We start from the raw sequence: 25,148 nt of genomic DNA, 5'->3' as shown, positions 1-25,148 counted from the left end.
CCCCACACCATGACAGACTCTGGCTTTTGGACTTGTTGCTGCCTGTGTAATAATAAATATGATGGGTTTTTTTTTTTTTTGGTTGCCAGGCGATGGAAAGCAAGCTGCTGGTTGGTGGGAAAAACATTATCGATCACACTAATGAACAACAGAAGATGCTTGAACAGAAAAGACACGAGATCGCTGAACAGGTAAAACACACTTTCATTATCCACAATCCCATTTCACACCACTAGAGGCGCCAATAATGACACGACAGCTATAGAGTCCTCACACAGAGCTGATTGATTCCCTACTGTTTGGAATCTGTTCTGATTCCAGGTTCTTAATTAACCCTTTTAAAGCAACCAAAGAGCATAGAATCACCAAGAGGCGACACTCTAGTGCAATTTGGGAAACAGCCACTAGATGGCGCGGCGGGCATTTTGGAATGAAAACTCCAATAGAACAGCATATTATAAGTCTGCAAAATAAACTATTAAAAGTGCTGATGATTGTCATAGTAAATGTTGTTTTGTCGTCTGTCAGGTTGTATCTCAGCTTTAACGCGCTTTTAAAATAAATAAATAAAAAACAAAGCAGCTGCTCACCATCACGACAGCAATAGGATCCAATGGACAGCCGACCGCTTTTACTCCAAAATGGCGTAATCCGGGGCTGTAGCTGGGCGCTGCTATTGCAATGGAACGTTCTATTGAGTGTCGCCTCTTGGCCATTCTAAGCTCTTTGAAGCAACTGAAGGCCTTCAATGCTATTTTAGCTAGGAAAAAGAAATAGATATAGTAGCATTTTATTTAAAGCAAAAACAAAGCCCTTTACTTCATGCATCAGTTATATTTTATGAATAAGGCACAAAACCATCCATTGTGTTCTTAATTCAGTTTTACCATGTAATATTTATAATACACATACAGCAAGTCATTGTCTGAGTATTTCAGAAACTGCTGATCTACTGGGATTTTCATGCACAACCATTTCTAGGGTTTACAGAGAATGATGGAAAAAACACAATAACCGGTCACAGGAAGTTTATAAGTATGGGAAACAACACTAGCTCGACATATACCCAATTAATATGCATATGTATTGTTGTTTTTGCGTTATAAAGTTTATATAAGCTATAACGCAGTAATATTGTTGTTATTTTTTTATCAAATTACCTCTCTGTGTCTTGTTTTTTACATCTGTTTTACTATCCAAGAGCATATTTTAGAAGCGTTTGGATGTGGGTAAATTGTATTGTACTCTGTAGACACAGAGTGGAGCCTGCTGCAGCTGCTGGACAGCCTCTACAACACACAGAGCTCCATATTCTGCTCCAACACATGATTTTCTGCTCGCACAGTTTATAACTGTCTGTACTTTGTTCTGTTTCTTCACTCTAAAAAACGTTGAGTTATTTATTTACCCAGTGGTTGAGTTAAAAATATTTGGTGCTTTGTTGGGTTATTTTAAATCTTTTTTATTGGGTTATTTATTAATAACTCAACCAATTGGATTAAACATTTGGTGCGTTGTTGGGTTATTGTTAACCTTTATTAGGTTATTTGTTTAATAACTCAAGTTGGGTTAAAAATTTAGAATTTGAACAGCTAACTGATTTAATTGACACAGAACAGTTATGCGTATGTAATGTTGTTTTTGCGTTATAAAGTTTATTTAAGCTATAACGCAATAATGTTGTTGTTTTTTTTAATTACATCACCGTGTTGTGTGTTTTATATCTGTTTCACCAGCACTCTTAATTACTGATGATACAAGCAAACACTTCAAAGCCGACTTCCCAACTATGGGTTATTTTTAACCCAGTGCATTGGGTTATATAATTTAAATTTGGGTCCTAAAGTCGAGAATGACAGCCAAATATCCCAAATATGTGCAACATTTTCTCCCCAAAATAACTGTAGAGATAAACATGGCAGGTAGAGAAAGTGTTTTATCGGCCATGAAGCATACGTTTGTATCATCAATAATTAAGAGTGCTGGTGAAAGGAATAGAAAAAAAAACGCAACACGAGAGGTCATTTCATAATAATAAATAACACCAATATTATTACGTTAGAGCTTAAATAAACTTTACAACGCAAAAGCAACATTACGTACGTATATTAATACAGCTGATCTGTGTCAGTTAAATCAGTTGACTGTTGAAATTCTAAATTTTAACCCAACTGGTTGAGTTATTAAATAAATAACCAAATAAAGGTTAAAAATAACCCAAAAAAGCATCAAATATTTAATCCAACTGGTTGAGTTATTATTAAATAACCTAATATAGGTTAAAAATTACCCAACAACGCACCAAATATGTTTAACTCAACCATTGGGTTGAAGAAATAACTCAACGCTTTTTAGAGTGTATAAACAGATAAGAACACTCAAGTGTCTGAAACTTAAAATGTAATAAAAAATAAAGCATTTTCAATATTTTTTTAACTGTATGTTATTTATTTCATTCATTCATTTTCTTGTCGGCTTAATCCCTTTATTAATCTAAGGTCGCCACAGCGCAATGAACCGGCAACTTATCCAGCAAGTTTTTACGTAGCGGATGCCCTTCCAGCCGCAACCCATCTCCGGGAAATGTTATTTATTTACCCAGCCATAATCATTAAATGAATAGTAGTACTAGTAATAATAGCAACAGTAATACCAGAATGGAAAAAAATAACATTTAATCAAAACAACCCAATGCATTGGGTTAATTATATAAAACAATACATTGGGTTAAAATAACCTATAGTTGGGAAGGTGCTATAATAACCTATAGTTGGGTTATATGTTGGGGTATTTGCTATACAACGTGCAAGATTACAGAAAATAAACAGTGAAAACAAACAGCGTTTACTTAAGGAGTGAAAGGTAATAATCAGCATTTCATCTGTGAACTGAACGCTGTAAACTGGACTGACACAGTTTCAATTTATTAAAACTTCTATGTGAAGCTGCTTTGACACAATCTACCTTTTAAAAGTGCTATAGAAATAAAGATGGATTGAATTCATATGGCTTTATTTGGATGGTTCAGCATCATACAAGCACACACTTCAAAGCCGATCTGTACTCTGTTAAAATAGTTGGGTTAAAAACACCTCAACATATAAACCCACTATAGGTTATTGTAGCACCTTCCCAACTATGGGTTATTTTTAACCCAGTGCATTGGGTTATATAATTTAAATTTGGGTCCTAAAGTCGAGAATGACAGCCAAATATCCCAAATATGTGCAACATTTTCTCCCCAAAATAACTGTAGAGATAAACATGGGAGGTAGAGAAAGTGTTTTATCTGCCATGAAGCATACGTTTGTATCATCAATAATTAAGAGTGCTGGTGAAAGGAATAGAAAAAAACGCAACACGAGAGGTCATTTCATAATAATAAATAACACCAATATTATTACGTTAGAGCTTAAATAAACTTTACAACGCAAAAGCAACATTACGTACGTATATTAATACAGCTGATCTGTGTCAGTTAAATCAGTTGACTGTTGAAATTCTAAATTTTAACCCAACTGGTTGAGTTATTAAATAAATAACCAAATAAAGGTTAAAAATAACCCAACAAAGCATCAAATATTTAATCCAACTGGTTGAGTTATTATTAAATAACCTAATATAGGTTAAAAATTACCCAACAACGCACCAAATATGTTTAACTCAACCATTGGGTTGAAGAAATAACTCAACGCTTTTTAGAGTGTATAAACAGATAAGAACACTCAAGTGTCTGAAACTTTAAATGTAATAAAAAATAAAGCATTTTCAATATTTTTTTTAACTGTATGTTATTTATTTCATTCATTCATTTTCTTGTCGGCTTAATCCCTTTATTAATCTAAGGTCGCCACAGCGCAATGAACCGGCAACTTATCCAGCAAGTTTTTAACGTAGCGGATGCCCTTCCAGCCGCAACCCATCTCCGGGAAATGTTATTTATTTACTCAGCCATAATTATTAAATGAATAGTAGTACTAGTAATAATAGCAACAGTAATACCAGAATGGAAAAAAATAACATTTAATCAAAACAACCCAATGCATTGGGTTAATTATATAAAACAATACATTGGGTTAAAATAACCTATAGTTGGGAAGGTGCTATAATAACCTATAGTTGGGTTATATGTTGGGGTATTTGCTATACAACGTGCAAGATTACAGAAAATAAACAGTGAAAACAAACAGCGTTTACTTAAGGAGTGAAAGGTAATAATCAGCATTTCATCTGTGAACTGAACGCTGTAAACTGGACACAGTTTCAATTTATTAAAACTTCTATGTGAAGCTGCTTTGACACAATCTACCTTGTAAAAGTGCTATAGAAATAAAGATGAATTGAATTTATATTGCTTTATTTGGATAGTTCAGCATCACACGCCATAACCAGCTGTTGAAAATAAATGACATGATAGTAAAAAAACGCTGATATTGTTGAAGTTATTGGAATGAACTCGCTGCCCTTTCCATCTTTCCATGCAGTGTGTGCTCTTTTACTACACATAACTGTGTGTGTGTGTGTGCAGACGCGCAGAGAGAGAGAAATACAGCAGCAGCTGCTGGATCAGGATGAAGAGACATTAGAGCTCAGAGAAACGTTTTCCTCACTGCAGCAGGAAGTGGAAGCCAAGACCAAGAAACTCAAAAAGGTGAGATATAAACACACAAACACACAGAGCTACTGAAGAAACTCACTACTGATCAATGACATTCAGAGGTTGCTAATATAGAAAACATCCCTCTTTTAGGAAAAATGGATATGTTTTCTATATATACTACCTGACAGAAGTCTTGTCACCTATCCAAGTTTTAGGAACAACAAATAATAACTTGACTTTTAGTTGATCATTTGGTATCAGGAGTGGCTAATATGAAAGTCAAAGGCCTCTAGATTATGCTTAATTTACCAAAATAAAATATGATCATGCCTTGATTTTTAATTCTTTCATTAGAACAGTAGGTCTGACTCTGCTTTGACAAAAGTCTTGTCACTTAGCAGAAATAATGTCCAGTATAGAATATAAAGTCATGCTGCAGTAGAGACAGAATGAATATTGTGTCTGACTCCATCATGAGCTTGGAGGACTGCATCAATACATCTCTGCAATGACTCAAATCACTGATTAATAAAGTCTTCTGGAATGGCAAAGAAAGCGTTCTTGCAGAACTTCCAGAATTCATCAAAATTCTTTGGATTCATCTTCAATGCCTCCTCCATCTTTCTGCAGGCATGCTCAATGTTCATGTGTGGTGACTGGGCTGGCCAATCCTGGTGCACCATGACCTTCTTTGCTTTCAGGAACTTTGATGTGGAGGCTGAAGTATGAGGAGGAGCGCTATCCTGCTGAAGAATTTGCCCAGTTCTCCAGTTGTTTGTAATGTAATGGGCAGCACAAATGTCTTGATACCTCAGGCTGTTGATGTTGCCGTCCACTCTGCAGATCTCTCGCACACCCCCATACTAAATGTAACCTGAAACCATGATTTGTGTTTCACTAAACTTGACTGATTTCTGTGAGAATCTTGGGTCCATGTGAGTTTTAGTAGGTCTTCTGCAGTATTTGTGATGATTGGGATGCAGTTCAACAGATGATTCATCAGAAAAATCGACCTTCTGACACTATTTTTCCAAATGATCAACTAATAGTTAAGTTATTATTTGCTGCCCTTAAGTGAGATCAATGACAAGACTTTTGTCAGGTAGTGTAAACACACTTTTTTGTAGTCAATCTTTTGCATTGCATTTATCAGGATTCAAATAAAAGAGAAAATAATGATGAGATGAAGTATTGCATTATTATATAATACTACATATAATAACATATGTAGAGAGAAAGAAATCCAAAGAACAGGAAGTACAGTCAGCTACAACATTATGTTTCCAACTATCAATAGAAGTTTAAAGACTGTCAATAAATGACACTTTAATAAAACTTCATATACAGTCAAGCCTGAAATTATTCATACTTCTGGCAAATTCTGACTTAGTTACTCTTATTCAACCAGTACATTTTTTGTTTTGTTTTTTGACCAAAAGTTACACAGGCTTCTCCAAAAAGATAATATGATGATCTGCAGGAGGCAATATTGTGTTCAAAAATATTTCTCAGCTTTTATTTACCTTTGAACAAAAAAGTGACATGCCCAAATCGACTTACATCCTTCTCAGTAATCAATAGAAAAGCCTTTATTGGCTATTATAGCAATCAATCTCTTGCTATAATTGATGACCAGCTCTTTGCATCTCTCCACTGGTATTACCCATTCATTATTAAGCTCCGACTTCTTTAGGTTGGAGGGTCTCCTTAGCATCACCCTTATCTTTTGCTCCCTCTAAAGATTCTCCATCGGATTTGAGTGAGGACTCTAGCCAGGCCACTGCAAAATGTACATTTTTAAAATGTTTTTTCTTTAGCAAAACTTTGTGTTTTAAAAGTTACCCATGCATTAACTAAAAAAACACTGTTTGTTTACATAAAAAAATTACACTAAAAAATATTTCTTTGAAATATAAAATTTTATTTACTTAGTTATTTTTTATGACCTTGACTGTTGAGAAAGACGCCTTTAAGTACAATTATTATTGCATTATTATTATTATTATTATTATCATTATTAAATGAAGATTCATCAAAATGGAACTGTCAATATACACTGACCGGCCACTTTATTAGGTACACCTGTCCAACTGCTTGTTAACGCAAATTTCTAATCAGCCAATCACAGAGCAGCAACTCAATGCATTTAGGCATGTAGACATGGTCAAGATGATCTGCTGCAGTTCAAACAGAGCATCAAAATGGGGAAGAAAGGTGATTTAAGTGACTTTGTACGTGGCATGGTTGTTCCTGCCAAACGGGCTGGTCTGAGTATTTCAGAAACTGCTGATCTACTGGGATTTTCATGCACAACCATTTCTAGGGTTTACAGAGAATGGTCTGAAAAAGAGAAAATATCCAGTGGCAGTTCTGTGGGCACAAATGCCTTGTTGATGCGAGAGGTCAGAGGAGAATGGCCAGACTGGTACCAGCTTATAGAAAGGCAACAGTAACTCAAATCACCACTCATTACAACCGAGATATGCAGAAGAGCATCTCTGAACACACAACACATCCAACCTTGAGGCAGATGGGCTACAGCAGCAGAAGACCACACCAGGTGCCACTCCTGTCAGCTAGGAACAGGAAACTGAGGCTATAATTCACACAGGCTCACCAAAACTGGAAAATAGAAATCAGAAAAACATTCCCTGGTCTGATGAGTCTCAATTTCTGTTGCGACATTCAGATGGTAGAGTCAGAAGTTGGCATCAACAACATGTTAGCATGGATCCATCCGGCCTTGTATCAACAGTTCAGGCTGGTGGTGGTGGTGTAATGGTGTGGGAGATATTTTCTTGGCACACTTTGGGCCCATTAGTAGCAATTGAGCATCGTGTCAATGCCACAGCCTACCTGAGTGTTGTTGCTGACCATGTCCATCTCTTTATGGCCACAGTGTATCCATCTTCTGATGGCTATTTTCAAGAGGATAACACACCATGTCATAAAGCGCCAATCATCTCAGACTGGTTTCTTGAACATGAAAATGAGTTCGCTGTACTCAAATGGCCTCCACAGTCACCAGATCTCAATTCAATAGAGCACATTTGGGATCTGCTAGAATGGGAGATTTATCATGGCTGAGCAGCTGACAAATCTGCGGCTGTGATGCTATCATGCCAATATGAACCAAAATCTCTGAGGAATATTTCCAGTACCTTGCTGAATCTATGCCGTGAAGGGTTAAGGCAGTTCTGAAGAAAAAAAGTGTTTAACCTGGTACTAGTAAGGTGTACCTAATAAAGTGGCCAGTGAGTGTAAGTTCTGCATGTGTGGTAGATAAAACAATACTCTATTTGTTTGATACACAAACCCGAAAGGGCTGTTTTAAAGAAAAATCATACATCATTGCTGCCTTAATATTTTGAATTAGGACTTAGCAGCCACTGACAAAATAAATTCTACAAATAAAACAGCACTGAGTTCCCTAACTCTGTTCCTCTCGCTCCCCTTAATTCTGGACCTCTGACCTTTGACCCCTGGATCACCCCTGACCCCACCTCCCCCTGAGACTTTAAAACACCTTTATCAGTACAAGAAGGTCAGTTTGTTTTACACTTGCCTGTTCGTTGACTGTCAGAGGCTAATGCTAAATGCTAATATTACCAAAAAGCACCAATGCTTTCACAAAAACCTGCATTAATCTTCATGGCTACTGCTGGCATGCTAACCAACGAATCCCTCTTCCTTCTGAGATTTATTCTCAACAGGTGGTAGGACTGAACTCCTGCACGTCACTTCCTGTCAGAACACATCACGTCCACTTATGTCACTTCCCTTTCAGAGTTTTAAAATGACTGTTGTAATGTTCAGATGTGGCACCTGACCTCGGCTCTACATGTTCCCTCCTGACCTTTCACCTTTAACCCCTGCGGATGATGCACACTGACCTACACTAACACTGATGAGCACTGAGACACACGCATGACTGAATGAATGATGATGATGACAGACGGTGGTGGAGGTTGTATGAAAGAATGATGATGATGATGATAATGTTAACTTTGATGATGGTGATGATGATGTATAGATGGATAAGGATGTGGAAGATGGTGTTTATGATGATGGGAATGATGCTGATGATAGTGATAATGATGATGGTAATGATTAGATAGTAGTGATGATGATGATGGTAATGATGTGATGTTGTGATGATGAGGGTAATGATGCTGATGATGGAAATGATGATCATGATGATGATGGTAATGATGTGATGTTGTGATGATGAGGGTAATGATGCTGATGATGGAAATGATGATCATGATGATGATGGGAATGATGTGATGTTGTGATGATGAGGGTAATGATGCTGATGATGGAAATGATGATCATGATGATGGGAATGATGTGATGTTGTGATGATGAGGGTAATGATGCTGATGATGGAAATGATGATCATGATGATGATGGGAATGATGTGATGTTGTGATGATGAGGGTAATGATGCTGATGATGGAAATGATGATCATGATGATGATGGGAATGATGTGATGTTGTGATGATGAGGGTAATGATGCTGATGATGGAAATGATGATCATGATGATGATGTTAATGATGTTTTGATGTGATGATGAGGGTAATGATGCTGATGATGGCAATGATGATTATGATGATGATGGGAATGATGTGATGTTGTGATGATGAGGGTAATGATGCTGATGATGGCGATGATGATCATGGGAATGATGCCACAGATAGAGATAATTATGATGATGATGCAATGATTTTGATGATAGTAATGATGATAATGGTAATGATGGTGATAATAGTGATGATGATTATGATGAAGTAATGATAGAGATGATAGTGATGATGATTATGATGATAGTAATGACGGAGATGATAATGATGATGATGATGTAGATGATAGTGATGATGATGTAGATGATGGTAATGTTGGAGATGATTGTGATGATGATGGTAATGATGGAGATGATAGTGATGATGAGGATGATGGCAATGATGGTGATGATAGTGATGATGATTATGATGATGGTAATGATGATTATGATGATGGTGATGATGATTGTGATGATGGTAATGATAGAGATGATGGTGATGGTGATAATAGTGATGATGATGGAAATGATGGTGATGATGATTATGATGATAGTGATGATGATTATGATTATGGTAATGATAGAAATGATGGTGATGATGGTTATTATAATGGTGATTATAGTGATGATGATTATGATGATGGTAATGATGATTATGATGATGGTGATGATGATTATGATGATACTAATGATAGAGATGATGGTGATGATAGTGATGATGATTATGATGATAGAAATGATGGTGATGATGGTTATGATAATGGAAATGATGGTGATGATAGTGATGATGATTATGATGATGGTGATAATAGATATGATGATTATGAGGATGGTAATGATAGAGATGATAGTGATGATGGTTATGATAATGCCAATGATGGTGATGATAGTGATGATGATTAAATGATGGTAATGATGGTGATGATAGTGATGATGATTATGATGATGCTAATTATAGAGATGATAATGATGATGCTAATGATGATGGTAATGATGGATATAATAGTGATTATGATAATGGTAATGATGGAGATGCTAGTGATGATTATGGTGATGATAATGATAGTGATGATGGTAATGATGGAGGTGATAGTGATGATGGTTATGATAATGACAATGATGGTGATGATAGAGATGATGATTATGATGATGGTAATGATAGAGATGATTGTGATGATGGTTATGATAGAAATGATGATGCTAATGATAGAGATGCTAATGATGATGATTATGATGATGGTAATGATGTAGATTATAGTGATGATGATTATGATAATGGCAATGATGGTGTTGATAGTGATGATGATTATTAGATGATAGTAATAGAGATGATAGTGATGATGGTTATGATAATGCTAATGATAGAGATGATAATGATGATGCTAATGATGATGGAGATAATAGTGATGATGATAATGGTAATGATGGAGATGCTAGTGATGATGATGGTAATGATAGTGATGGTGATGATGGTAATGATGGAGATGATAGTGATGATGATTATGATGATGGCAATGATGGTGATGATAGTGATGATAATGTCAATGATGGTGATGATAGTGATGATGATGGCAATGATGGTGATGATAGTGATGATGATTATGATGATGATAATGATGATGATGATGATAATAGTGATGATGATGATGATGATGATGGTAATGTTGGAGATGCTTGTGATGATAATGGTAATGATGGAGATGATAGTGATGATGAGGATGATGACAACGATGGTGATGATAGTGATGATGATGATGATGGTAATGATGATTATGATGATGGTTATGATTGTGATGATGGTAATGATAGAGATGATGGTGATGATGATGGAAATGATGGTGATGATGATAGTGATGATGGTAATGATGATTATGATGATGGTGATGATGATTGTGATGATGGTAATGATAGAGATGATGGTGATGGTGATAATAGTGATGATGATGGAAATGATGGTGATGATGATTATGATGATGGTGATGATAGTGATGATGATTATGATGATGGTAATGATAGAAATGATGGTGATGATGGTTATTATAATGGCACTGATGGTGATTATAGTGATGATGATTATGATGACGGTGATGATAGAGATGATAAGTATGATGATGGTAATGATAAAGATGATAGTGATGATAGTTATGATAATGCCAATGATGGTGATGATAGAGATGATTATTAGATGATGGTAATGATGTTGATGATAGTGATGATGGTTATGATGATACTAATGATAGAGATGATAATGATGCTAATGATGATGGTAATGATGGAGATAATAGTGATTATGATAATGGTAATAGTAATGATGGAGATGCTAGTGATGATTATGATGATGGTAATGATAGTGATGGTGATGATGGTAATGATAGAGGTGATAGTGATGATGGTTATGATAATGACAATGATGGTGATGATAGAGAAGATGATTATGATGATGGTAATGATAGAGATGATTGTGAGGATTATGATGACTGTAATTATAGAGATGATAGTGATGATGGTTATGATAATTGCAATGATGGTGATGAAAGTAATAATAAATAATGATTATGATAATGGTAATGATAGAGATGCTAGTGATGATGATGGTAATGATAGTGATGGTGATGATGGTAATGATAGTGATGATGGTAATGATGGAGATGGTAGTGAAGATGATTATAATTATGGTAATGATGGAGATGATAGTGGTGATAATAATATTGGTAATGATAGTGATGATGACTATGATGCCGGTAATGATAGTGATGATGATTATAATGATGGTGATGATAGTGATGATGATGATGATGATGATGATGATGGAGGTGATAGGGATTAGAATAATGATGCTGGTGATGATGATGATGAAGGTGATAAAAGTGATAATGATGAAAGACAGGTGATGATGATGACAGTGATGATAATGGTAATGATGGAAATGATAGTGATGATGATTATGATGGTAATAATGATGATGAAAGTTATGAAAATGAATCAGAGATGATGATTTTGATGGTAATGATGGTGATGACAGTGATGATGATGATTATAATAGTGATGATGATTATGATGGTAACGGTGTGGTGGCGTGATGATGATAATGATGAAGGACAGATGAGGGTGGTGGTAATGAAGGTTATGCTAGTGATTAAACATGAAAATGGTAAGGAAGGACAGAAGATGCCGCTGATTGGTGAGCTGATGATAACATGTTCTATGTGTGTGTGTGTGTGTGTGTGTGTGTGTGTGTGTGTGTACAGCTGTATGCGAAGCTCCAGTCTCTGAAGGCTGACATTCAGGATGTGAATGATGAACATGTGAGGAGCCGACAGGACCTCGAGCAAACACAGAATGAACTGACCAGAGAACTCAAATTCAAGTAAGTCATTTTAAAGTGCTGCATATTAAAAAAACATTTATCTATTCATGCATTATTGTACCCGTAATGATGTCTCCAGCTAGAGGTTTCTGTCTCCAGAATACAATGAGAGCAGCTATTCAATCACACAACTGTATAAATGTCCAATGCGTCCAGCTAATGCGTCAGTGTCTGTGCAGATATTTGATTATAGAGAACTTTATACCTCCCGAAGAGAAGAATAAAATCATGAACAGACTGGAGTTCGATGCGGAGGAAGATCAGTGGAAGTTTCAGCCTCTTGTCCCGGCAGAGAAGTGAGTGATGCATCAGATGTTCATATCATGACCCCACCAGCCAAAACACATCAAACTCCTTTCATACTCAAACTGTTTTCCACATTTCAGAATAATCGCAAAGCCATACAGGTGATTAAATCGCATAAACAGAAATGTGGGAATTAGCCAAGGTGCAAATTACGGGGGGGTTTTGATACCGCTAATTAACGTTTGATCCCCCTTGAAGGACGTCAAAATGGGATGTATGGGTGGGTCGACCCTTTAAATAGTGAGAAGTAGTTTTCCCTGGTCTGTATTTTAAATAATAATATTAATAATTTAAATAATACATAATATAAATATACATTTGACCACCCCATAATGGTTCATACCATTGCAAATGCATTACAGCATAGGGCTGCGTCTGAAACCGCATACTATATAGTACACTAAAATCAGTATGCGAGCTGAGTAGTATGTCCGAATTCATAGAATTCGAAAAAACCAGTATGCGAGAAGTACCCGGATGACTTACTACTTCTGACGAGATTCTAGAGTGCGCATCCCATGCATGCTTTGCTATCCCATGATGCCCCGCGAGCGACTTCATGAATGGGAGTAAAGCGACGCAATTGACGCAGGTAGGTCACGTGACCATGACAAAATGGCGGATGTAGTACGTCCGAATTCCATTCATACTTTTCACGTTCATACTGTATAGAACGTACTTTTCTAACGGCCGAGTAGTACGTTTACATTTAAATGCAGAACCTACTGAGTAGTAGGCGGTTTCGGACGCAGCCTAGGTCTCAAACTCGATTACTAAAGAGCCGCAGCTCTGCACAGTTTTGCTCAAACTCTAATCAAACACAGCTGATCCAACTAATCAAGGTGTACAAAACTACTAGAGACTATTAAGCAGGTGTGAGTTGGAGGTGGTTCAGAAATTGACTTTGAGACCATTGCATTACAGCAAGGAGTGTACGCAAGAAGCTGTGTGATCTAGAGCAGGGGTCACCAATCTCGTTCCTGGAGGTCCGGTGCCCTGCAGGGTTTAGCTCCAAATTGCCTGAACACAGCTGCCTGGGTGTTTCAAGTATACCTAGTAAGACCTTGATTAGCTTGTTCAGGTGTGTTTGATTAGGGTTAGAGCTAAAATCTGCAGGACACCGGCCCTCCCGGTTCAAGTTTGGTGATCCCTGATCTAGAGCAACAATAGACATCGTTAGCGTTCACAAGACAGTTTTCTTGAAAAATAAAGATGTTTGTATCAACATATAGCCTAAAAATGAACTAAATTAGATGCATGGTTTGTATTTTAATAGACACCAGAAGTTAAATAGTAAAATTATAGGTGTAATATTTTATGGTCATCTATTTATTGGTGCAGGAATGCAAACTTTTTTGATTGATATCAAAAATAGATGGTCTTTGAGATTTACACATCTGATGAAATAGCCAATTAGAGGTCACTGTAGGTAAGAATACACTTAATAGACCAAAATAACCCTGGCGCAATTAGGCGCAAGGCTTGTGTGGTGCGAATTGTTTTTATTTTCAGACCAGTGCAACAGTAATTTTCACGTTTTGCACCATGTTGTTTAAATAGCAAGTCCGTTTGCACCACTGTGTGGACTCATGGGTGTGCTGGTCTAAAAAGGAGGTGTGTTAAGGAGCATTGTTGGTATTTTGAGAAACTGAAGTAGACTGTGCCATTGACCATATGGAGCTTAAGAATAAGTAACTCAGTTTTTTTAAACAAACTTCGTTATTATTGTTCATTTATTGATTTGGTGGAAATTAGAGCTGAATTTAGAAATAGTTTTGAAACAAATCTTTGCGCTTAACAAACATAATTAAAAATGTTGGCTAATAGATGTCTTCAGCAGAGTGAGTTTCCACTGATTACTTACTCTACAAAAGTAAAGGAGTAAAGTGTAAAAGTAAAGTAAAGAGAAAGTAAATAAGTTGAATGGAGAAGGCTCGTTCTTTATCTTCGCGCTGCAGATGATCTGTTTGACTGTTTTCTCACTAGTGAAGCGTTCAGTTTTACTACTTAACTAGTTTTTCCGTCATGTATAGCAAATGCGAATGTGAGATGAGACACTGATTGGTGTAATGCACATTATGCTCATAACACAGCCATAACTAGACCCACACAGAATATGCATGCACAGAATTCCGCAGATTTTTAGCCCATCATTAATTCTGTTTATTTACTTGAGTAAATATCTGTAAAACTATTTTTATTCAGTTTTAAATTAATTACAGTAATATCATTGAGTAATGTGGAAATGTTCATCTAATTTATGTACAATGCAGTTTGTAAAGTAATACTTTTTGTCTTTTAGTAGATCTATATTATATTAGAGACTTGGTTTGTTTACCAAATAATCTAGTTGGATTTGCATTTTAAACATTAAATAAAAGTTAAAAAGATATTAGTTTTTATTTCACATATTAAGGTTTTAGCTACGATACTCCCAAAATAATTCTGCAGAAATCCGCAGACTTTCACGAAAATTCTCTGCAGAAATAGCAAAAAACGTCCGCAGATTCGTCTGGCCCTACCCATAGCTCATTAAGTTTATAAATAAACACAACCCTGTTAGACCATGCCCTGGGTCGTAGACCGTGTATTTCCATCCTTGAAATAGCAAAAGGGGATTCGGACACACCCTTAATGGTTTTGTGCCATGTGCTTTAGACTTTGCGCCTAGATCATTAAAATAGAGCCTGTTATCTCTTAAAACACTGAAAACTTACGTTTCTGTTTAATAAACTAGATATAACTTAATTAAATATATAAATTTGGTTCAATGAAGCATGTATTACAGAAACCAAATTAGGTAGTTAATTTTAGGTAGCTCACAGAAAAATGCAAAGGTTGTCAGCATTAACACTTCCTCCTCGTTCCAAATCTAGTAAAACTGAAGATGTTTTGAAAAATGTTGGAAAGTGTTAGCCATTGACCTCCATGTTGTTTTGGTTATTTTATGCAATTATCTATTTTAATTAATGTTAACATTAACATTACATATATTAGTAATAATAAGACATCAGAACAGCGGTGATCTGACGTGAGTGATTGAGTGTTTGTTTTCTGTTGACAGTAAATTCACTCAGATGAAGAGAAGACCCGCCTCCGCTGTAGGGTACAAGCGGCCAATCAGCCAGTACGCCAGGGTTGCCATGGCGATGGGGGCTCATTCCAGATACAGGGTACGTATATGGAGAGAGAAAGAGAAAGATGAAAAAAAAGAGAAAGTCAAATAAAGAAAGTCAAATAAAAAGAGTTGATGTGCCGAAGATGGTTGGTTGTGTACACTGCAAAATGAATCTGTTAAAGGGGTCATGACATGGATTTTAGATTTCAGATGAAAAATAATATAAACAAGGAAAAACAATTAGCCTAAATAGGAACTAAACTAAATTAAACTGTGTAAAACATACAGGAATAGGCGGGAATAGTTGGCGGTTCATTCTGTTATGGCGACTCCTGATAAATGAAAGACTTAGCCGAAGGAAAATGAATGAATGAGTACTGTTTTGCTCCTGTTTTGACCCCTGCCTGCTAACCAGCATGTGTTTTATGCAGCGGATGCCTTTCCAGCGGCAACCCAGTGATGGGAAACACCCATACACACTCATTCACACACACTTGTACACTATAACCAGTTTAGTTCATTCAGTTCACCTATAGTGCAGGTGTTTGGACTGTGGGGAAACCAGAGCACCTCCCACACCAACACGTGGAAAACATGCAAACTCCACACAGAAATGCCAACTGACCCAGCCAGGACTCGAACCAGTGACCTTCTTGCTGTGAGGCTAACCACTGTGAGAGTTTGAGAACTGAATGAATTTCCTCATCTGATCACTAGATGGCATCTAAAGTGTATGTGTACGTGTGTGTGTGTGTCAGTGTTAAGATTAGTAAACTGTTTCAGCTGTGGGATGCAAAGCATGATGGGAGGTGTAGTCTGGGTGACGGGCCACTAGTTAGTCTGGTGGGTAGGGAACTGAAACAGGTAGGGACACTTCAAGCATACCTTAGCATAGTTCATTGAGTTAGATTAGACCAGTGTTTCCCAACCCTGTTCCTGGAAGCACACCAACAGTACATATTTTGGATGTCTCCCTTATCTCAACTATCCATTTCAGGTTTCTATGTCTCTTCTAATGTTCTGATGAGTTGATTCAGATTTGTTTGGTTAGTGAGAGGTGGAAAATGTGTAGTGTTGGTGTGCCTTCGGGAACAGGGTTGGGAAACACTAAATTAGACCATTTACATTTCGCTCCAAAAAATCCAAAAAGTTTCCGTAACGTTCTTAATTAAAGCTTGACTATTCTGTAACCGAATCCAGCATGTTACCAGAGGAGGAGTGAAGAACAAGGGTGTGGGGTTTGATGTGTCGCAGACGAAAGTGAAGAGCGGGTGGGGGAAAGTAAAGGCTTATTAATTGTTGAAAAATCAAGACAATTTTGATTTCACATGTCACACCTTTTAAGGACTTTTGTAATTCTGTCTCTGCAGGCGGAGAATATCATGCTCCTGGAACTGGACATGACTCCACCTGTGGTGTTTCAGCTGGAGCTCCAGAAATCAGGATCAGAGGAGGAGCCGTCCAGAGACGTTCTGCTGGACAACAACAGTTACAGAGAGAAATCTGCTGCCGGACGGGTCAGAAAATCACAGTCATGGTCAGTCAGACTTACAAGACACAGCAAAGCACAATATACGTCAAATTTTAATGATTATATATCAACTAATTATAATAATCTACATTTTTAAACAAATATTTTTAAATATAATTATATATTATCACTGTATACTTTCACATAAATAACAAATCAATAATCAGTAATAAATGCATATGTGCAAAATATGAATATTAGATAAGAGCTGTCCAGACACAAAAAAAGCTGATTAAGGTGTTTTTAATTAAAGCTAAACTATTGTTTGTATTGGCCAATTTAAATGTTATTTTTGATCAAATTAATTCAAATACTATTATAAACTGTTACTGTATATTACTATGTAATTAAATTAAATTTATTAGATTTGTTGAATGTTATTTTTAATGAAATGCATTCAAATTTAATTATACTATTAATATATATATATATAAAATTTTAGTTGAATTTATTTAAATACATTCTGTATAAAATGGATATATAATATATAAATACATTCGTAAATACAATTTAAAAAATAATCAGTGTTCAAGGAAATAGAATACCCAGCGATACATAGGCTTTACAAAATATACATTCAGTAATTATGTTATTAATAACAATATATACACTTATGCATTGAAAAGTAATATAATTTTGAAATGAATTAAATGTAATTTAATGAAATACTGGAATATGTTTTAAAATGATTTGTGTGTATGATAAGATTAAATTAGGATTATGCTGTGATATGGTGCATACGGTAATCTGAGATTAACTCATAATCTCTATGACATAGTGCACATGTAGATAGTTGAATCTCAGCACAGATTTTTGCAGTATTTATGGGCTATTTTTGGACTGCAATACTACTGCATAATTATAAAGGCATTTCCACATCCATAAAATACTATGAAGACCTACAACACAACATTATGCACTTGACATGACCTAGAACTGCAATTTAAATCTGTTGTAAATTAATAATTTTTTAATTTTATTTTTGTCTATCAAAAGTGGACACTTTGTGGGTGCTAATAGCCTAGTGATTAGAGCGTCAACACATTGCACTAAAGTACTCGCGACGACCCGAGTTCGCTTTCCGGCTCAAGGTCCTTTGCCGATCCTTCCCTTCTCTCTGCTCCCCACATTTTCCTGTGTGTAATTTCCACTTTCCTGTCGATTAAAAGGTGAAAACCCAAAAAAAGAGTGGACACTTTGACTCAAAACTCAAAATTGTAATAATAATAAAAAAAGTTAATGATTCAACTACACTCAAAAAACGACATGTTGGTCCCTATCATACACCCAGCACAATAAGACACAAGACGTGTATGGCGCGATTTGTTGCTATTTTCAGACCAGCGCAACAGTAATTTTCACGTTTTGCACCACGTTGTATAAAAAGCCAATCAGAGGTCACTGTAGGTCAGAATACACTCAATAGGCCCTATCATACACCCAGTGCAGTAAGGTGCAAGACGAGTATGGCGGAATTTGTTGCTAGTTTCAGACCTGCCCAACGGTAATTTCACGTTTTGCGCAACGTTGTATAAATAGCAAATCCATTTGCGCCCCTGTGTGGACTCATAGGTGTGCTGGTCTAAAAAAGAGGTGTGTTAAGGCGCATTGTTGACGCTTTGCTTTTTTGAGGAACTGATATAGACTGTGCCACTGACCAACTAAAAGCTAGTCTAAATTCCAGCGCAGAGTGCGTTAGTTATGCACCCATGCAGGTTCAAAAGCTTACACTTTGCTTAATACACACATGATTTACAGCAACACACCAAAATCTTTACATATGAAAAAAATTAAAGAATTAAAATGTTACAAAAATGATTATTTTCTACATAAATATAAAAACCACTGCCTCCGTGCCTTCTTTGTGTCGAGGGTTTTTTTTTTCAGTTTATTCATGACAATGTGCATGTGTATAATGATAGTATTATTAGCAGTATTATTTATTAAATGCATATTTATATTAGTTTTCATAAAAACAAGTTTAGGTTTGTCCACCTGTTGGGTTTTGGAGACGCTGCATTACCATATGGGGCATAAGAACAGGATGTGTGTTTGGACATTACTCAGTTCTTTGACCACACTTCTTTATTATTGTTCATTTATTCCTTTGCTGGAAATTAGAACTAAATTTAATAGTTTGTGTTTGAAATAGTTTTGAAACAAAACAAAATCTTTGTGCTTAACAAATGAAATTAAATATGTAGGCTAATGGATGTCTTCAGTGGAATATACAACACCATTTCCTCATCCATTAAAGTAAAGGAGTAAAGTAAAGCTTAAAAGTAAAGACAAAGTATAGAGCAGGGTTCATCAATCTCATTCCTGGAGGTCCGGTGTCCCTGCAGGGTTTAGCTCCAATTTGCCTCAACACACCTGCTTGGGTGTATCAAGTATACCTAGTAAGACCTTGATTAGCTTGTTCAGGTGTGTTTGATTAGGGTTGGAGCTAAAATCTGCAGGACAATGGACCTCAAGGAACAAGTTTGGTGATCCCTGGTATAGAGGCTGAATGGAGGAGGCTCGTTCTTTATCCTCGCACTGCAGATGCTCTGTTTTACTGTTTTCTCGCTAGTGAATTGTTCAGTTTTTCCACTTACAAAGACCATGTAAATGCACCATGGCGTGGCGCAACTGACTCTCAAAGGAAATGTGAGATGATACTCTGATTGGTTTAATGTATGGTATGCTCAAAACACACCCATAACTCATTAAGAGAATAAGCACAACCATGTTAGACCATGACCTGGGGTGCAAATCACATACTTCCATCTTTAAAATAGCAAAAGTGGATTCGGACATGGCCTTAATGCTTTTGTGCCATGCGCTTTACACTTTGTGCCTAGATCATTAAAATAGAGCTTGTTATTTTTGTTCACTTTTTTTTGTCTACAACATTTGCATGAAAAATCTACTTTATGCAAAAAAAGTAAATAAACAACACACACTCAAATTAATGTCGTTCTATTATTCGCAGGTGCCAGTCTCAGCAGGTCATGCCCACCTCAAGCTCCGCCCTCTCTCTGGCATCCTCAGGGTCCCTCAGCCTGCCACACCCACAAAACATCCCCATGGCAACAGCCCAGGAATGAAACTCGAAACTACCATAATCCCCCCACCCCCCACCCTTAAAACTTAATCAATCCTAACAGATGACGGAAACAGACCAAAAACCGTCCCCATAAAACAAGACGAAACCTGCTCGCGATCTGAACAGACAGCAAAAGCAGGACTAGACCCATTCCAACTCATCAGGACCAATATTAGTGGAATTATTCTCTCTTGCTCTTTGCTCCTCAGGACAGTGAAGAAGACACTGCCATCGAATAACATCGCCTCATTCGACAACCTGAGGCTTTTTCCAGTCGTTTTTGCTGCTTCCAAAAATGGTCAGTGTTTACTTACTGATCGACACACACCTCGAATGATGGAGGCCAAACGGACGGGGTTTGTGTTCATCCGCCCTGAAAGAGCTGAGCAAGAGGGACGCGTCTCTTTCTATCTGCATGTCTTAATGTATGTGTGTGTCTTTGTGATTCTGATCAGGGTTTGGAACGGTCGGCTGGAGGAAAGATCTACAGGGTTCCCACTGGGCTCATGGAGAAACCTGCGGTTGAAGTCTAAATGATTCGCCCTCCTGTGAATTTTTTCAAATATTTCCCAGATGTGTTAAGCAGAGTAAGAAATATCTCACGTTATTTCATATAATATTTTTTCATTTAGAGAAAGTCTTATTTGTTTTATTTCGGCTATGATAGATGCAGTTTATAATTTTTTAAAATATATATTTTAAGGTCAATATTATTAACCCTCTTAAGAAATATTTTTTTCCAATTGTCTACAGAACAAACCACTGTTATACAATGACTTGCCTAATTTCACAAATTTACCTAGTTAAGCCTTTAAATGTCACTTTAACCCAGGGGTCTTAAACTCAATTCCTGGAGGGTCGCAGCTCTGCATAGTTTACCTCCAACCACCTCCAACTCACACCTGCTTGATAGTCTTTAGTAGTCTTAAACACCTTGATTAGTTGGATCAGCTGGGTTTTATTAGGGTTGGAGGAAAACTGTGCAGAGCTGCGGCCCTCCAGGAATCGAGTTTGAGACCTGTGCTTTAAGCTGAATACTAGTCAGGGCTCAACAATAAGGACTGCCCAGGGCCAGCGTGACAGAGACTTGGGACAGTAGACCGGATCATTACTGGCCTGATTTGGACAGTGCTGCCTTGTCAATAACATTTAATTTGTCTGTGGCTATTTATCAATTGCGTGCATTTTAGGTTTGTGCTTTTAAGTCTTCAAACACAACCGTCTCAGTGATGTCGTAAACACCATATTGCTTTCCGGTTCCTCTTATCTGATTGAGAATTCTATTTTTTTCCGTAACCTGGTAACAACCAGTTCAGCAAAGAAAGGGCAACATGGTGGCAACATCCAATTCTAAGGCTAAAAGAAAATGTTTCTAACGTCTTGGAAGCAGAAATTTACTTGTGAACAAAGCAACAAAACAAAAAAAAAAAACACAGTTGCACAGTTTGCCGTCAGTTTGACAAGTCAGCCACCCTTTGTTAAATAATTTCAAACCGCAATAAAATACCTCCACATTTTCCATACTGCTCTTTTTGTTTGCATAACAGTTTTATTTACAATTTTTTTAAGTATTAAAATTCTAGATTGACAGACTTTATTTGTGACACATTATTTAAAATATGTGGCTAAAAAATAGCTATTAACTTCCCTTTCTTTTTTTGGTGGGGCCAGTGAAAATTTTGGCAGGGCAAGTAAAAATCTGAACCACTGGCCCAATCAGACCGGTAGAAAAAACCCTTAGCGTTGAACCCTGCTAGTATCTTGAAAAATATCTAGTCAAATATTATGTACTGTCATCATGGCCAAGATAAAATTAATAAGTTGTTAGAAATGAGTTATTAAGTCTATTATCTTTAGAAATGTACTGAAAAAAATGTTCTTTCTGTTTAATAGAAAGGAGAAAAAGAATATACAGGGGGCTGTTAATTCTGACTTCAACTGTATATGGGAACAACTGGGGTTTCTGTGGGTTTTCTGAGGTCTGGAAAAGCCATGGAGAGTAGTAGAGGTTGTGGAGATTTTCATTCATGAAGTGTAAATGTAGTGTAGTGTGAAAATACAGATATGAAGGTGGAATTATAAAAAAAAAAGTACTGTAAAGAAATGATTGACTTCATCATGTGTTCAGGTATGATTATAAAGTGTATGAATATTTATTACCATTCAAAGATTTGGGGTTGGTAAGATTTAATACAAATTCTTTTGAAATGCAACACACACAAAATAACGTTTTCTTAGTGTTTGTATTAATTTTAGGTCAAATATCCAAAAATAAATCTTAAATCACAAAGATTTTAAAGACAAAGAAAAAATATTGTTTGGGTTTTAGAAATAACTCAAAAACAAGCTTTTTTATTATTTATTATTATTATTTTTTGTAAATAATGTTCAAATTGGGTAAGTAAATTAATCTTATTTCAAACTAAACATAAAATTATTTTATTCACCCCATTGTTTAAGGAAAAACTCTATTTATGGAAACAAAACAATATTTTACTTGTCTAGAAAATGCTTCTTGATTTAAGAACTTTTAGATAGTTGGACAAGAAATAAGACAAACTCTCAGTAAATTATTATTATTATTGTTTTTTTGCAGTAAAGGCTGCATTTGTTTAAACAAAATTGAGTAAAATGACTAAATATTATTACAATTAAATAATTGTTTTTCATTTGTAATTTATATTTTAATGGAATTTAGTTTAATGTAAAGCATTTTAGCATCATTCCCTCAGTCCTTAGTGTCATGTGATCCATCAGAAATCACTCTAATATGATGATTTTCTGCACAGGAAATATTTATGATTTTCAATGGTGAAAGAGTTATGCTTATTTATTAATTTACTTTTTTAAATACATTTTGTTTGGAAAACGTGATACATTTTATATAATTTGTTATTTAATAAAATGCTCAAAAGAACAGCATTTATTTATAATAGAAACCAAGTCTTTTTAAAATCTATTTATGCAGAATAAAATCTTATTGACCCTAAACTTTTAAAAGTACTAACATGTTAACACTTAGTAGTGCATAAGTATATATTTACTGGATTGACTATAAAATGTTTGAGTGAATTCTTAATACTTGTTTTATATGAAGGTCTTAAAACATTTCTTTCAAAATGTAAACAGAAATAATGTCATTTAGTGATTTATTGTTGTTGTTTTGTGTCAGAAAATGACATTTGGTCAAAATAACAAAAGTTTTCATTATTTGTGTGACCAAATATTGGTTTTGATATAAAGAAAGATATTGCGTTGTCTAAAAATAGCCAGCAGCTAGCTCTCTGCAACTCTTACATGGTCGCCCACTAAAACTAAGCAGGGCTGTTTCTGGTCAGTACCTGGAAAGGAGACCACATAGGAAAGCTAGGTTGCTGCCGGAAGCGATGTACTGTTAACGAGACCAGCAGGGGGAGCTTAACCTGCAGTTTGTGTTGGTCCTTATACCCCAGTACAGTGAAGGGGACACTATATTGTCAGTGGGCACCGTCTTTCTGGTGAGCCATTAAACCAAGGTCCTGACTCTTTGCCCACTGGCTTCTGTCCATCATGGCCTTCTAACCATCCCCATATCATAATTTGCTTCATCGCTTTGTCTCTGCAATATGGCTGCCATCGTGTCATCCAGATGGATGCTGGCACTGGTGGATAAGATTCCCCCCCAAAAAATATTTAAAGCTCTTTGAGTGTTCAGAAAAGTGCTATATAAATGTAAGGAATTATTATTATTTTTAAAAATGAATATGAACATTTTTGTTATTTTGACCAATTGTGATTTTATGCAACGACAATACTCTAAATGACAACATTTATAAAATTTAAACATGGAAGAAAGTTTTGCTCAAACAGATAAATCAAGAGAAACCGAGACGTAAATATACATATTCCAATGGGTACTATATCAATGATGTATGTAATTAATGAGGATTAAAAGATGTGGGAACCCTGTCTCTAGAACGGTGTGAATAGAGAGCGCAGAGCATGTATTATATGAGCTGGGCTTTGCTTAGACCTTTAAACCACTGCACTACCTTAAAGCAAAGAGACGGCATTGACCTCCAGGACATAAACACTCGACACAAGCCTTGCATATTGATTCGCTGAGGGCAGCAGTCAGTCGTGTTCTCCAGCCGGACGGCCCTCTGCTGTAATTATGAACATATGTAGAGTTTTGTTCCGTGCAGGGGATCTGCGTGTTCACGTGTGTGTCGGATCTGTGTGTTATTGGATCATGGAGCTGCTCGCACTGGATGGAGAAATAAAGGAGCAGTTCTCTGGCAAAAGATGAATGTGTTTGTGGAAGTTTCTTTAGTAAAAGCTTGCAAAATACACTCAAAAATTAAGTCTACTGATGTTTAAACTACTTATTTAAAAATAAGCTGAAACACCACAATATTTGCATTTTTTGGGAGATAACTTTTTTCTAATTGTTTTATGCTAAATCTACTTCAATTTGTTAAGTTAACTTAATTCCTTACGACCAAAAGACTTGCGCTATAGGTAAATTGGATTAACTAAATTGGCTGTAGTGTATGAGTGTGTGTGTGTGTGTGTGTGTGTGTGTGTGTGTGTGTG

At 36.2% G+C, this 25,148-nt stretch overlaps 1 protein-coding gene across 1 annotated transcript in view; it reads left to right on the top strand.

The window, feature by feature from the left end:
- Window positions 1–24,858, top strand: part of kif3ca (kinesin family member 3Ca) — a 45,814-nt gene extending 20,956 nt beyond the window's left edge. The window contains exons 2-8 of the mRNA XM_002661374.8: window positions 90–191; window positions 4,529–4,651; window positions 12,412–12,530; window positions 12,710–12,826; window positions 15,901–16,009; window positions 17,325–17,491; window positions 20,460–24,858. Of these exons, the coding sequence (XP_002661420.3) occupies window positions 90–191; window positions 4,529–4,651; window positions 12,412–12,530; window positions 12,710–12,826; window positions 15,901–16,009; window positions 17,325–17,491; window positions 20,460–20,574 (852 nt within the window). The 3' untranslated portion in view covers window positions 20,575–24,858. The remainder of the gene's footprint in view (window positions 1–89; window positions 192–4,528; window positions 4,652–12,411; window positions 12,531–12,709; window positions 12,827–15,900; window positions 16,010–17,324; window positions 17,492–20,459) is intronic.
- Window positions 24,859–25,148: the final 290 nt, after the last annotated feature.

The sequence above is a fragment of the Danio rerio genome, chromosome 20 (assembly GCF_049306965.1).
Source record: "Danio rerio strain Tuebingen ecotype United States chromosome 20, GRCz12tu, whole genome shotgun sequence".
NCBI classification, from domain to species: Eukaryota; Metazoa; Chordata; class Actinopteri; order Cypriniformes; family Danionidae; genus Danio; species Danio rerio.
This window is presented reverse-complemented; position numbering and strand designations above follow the sequence as displayed.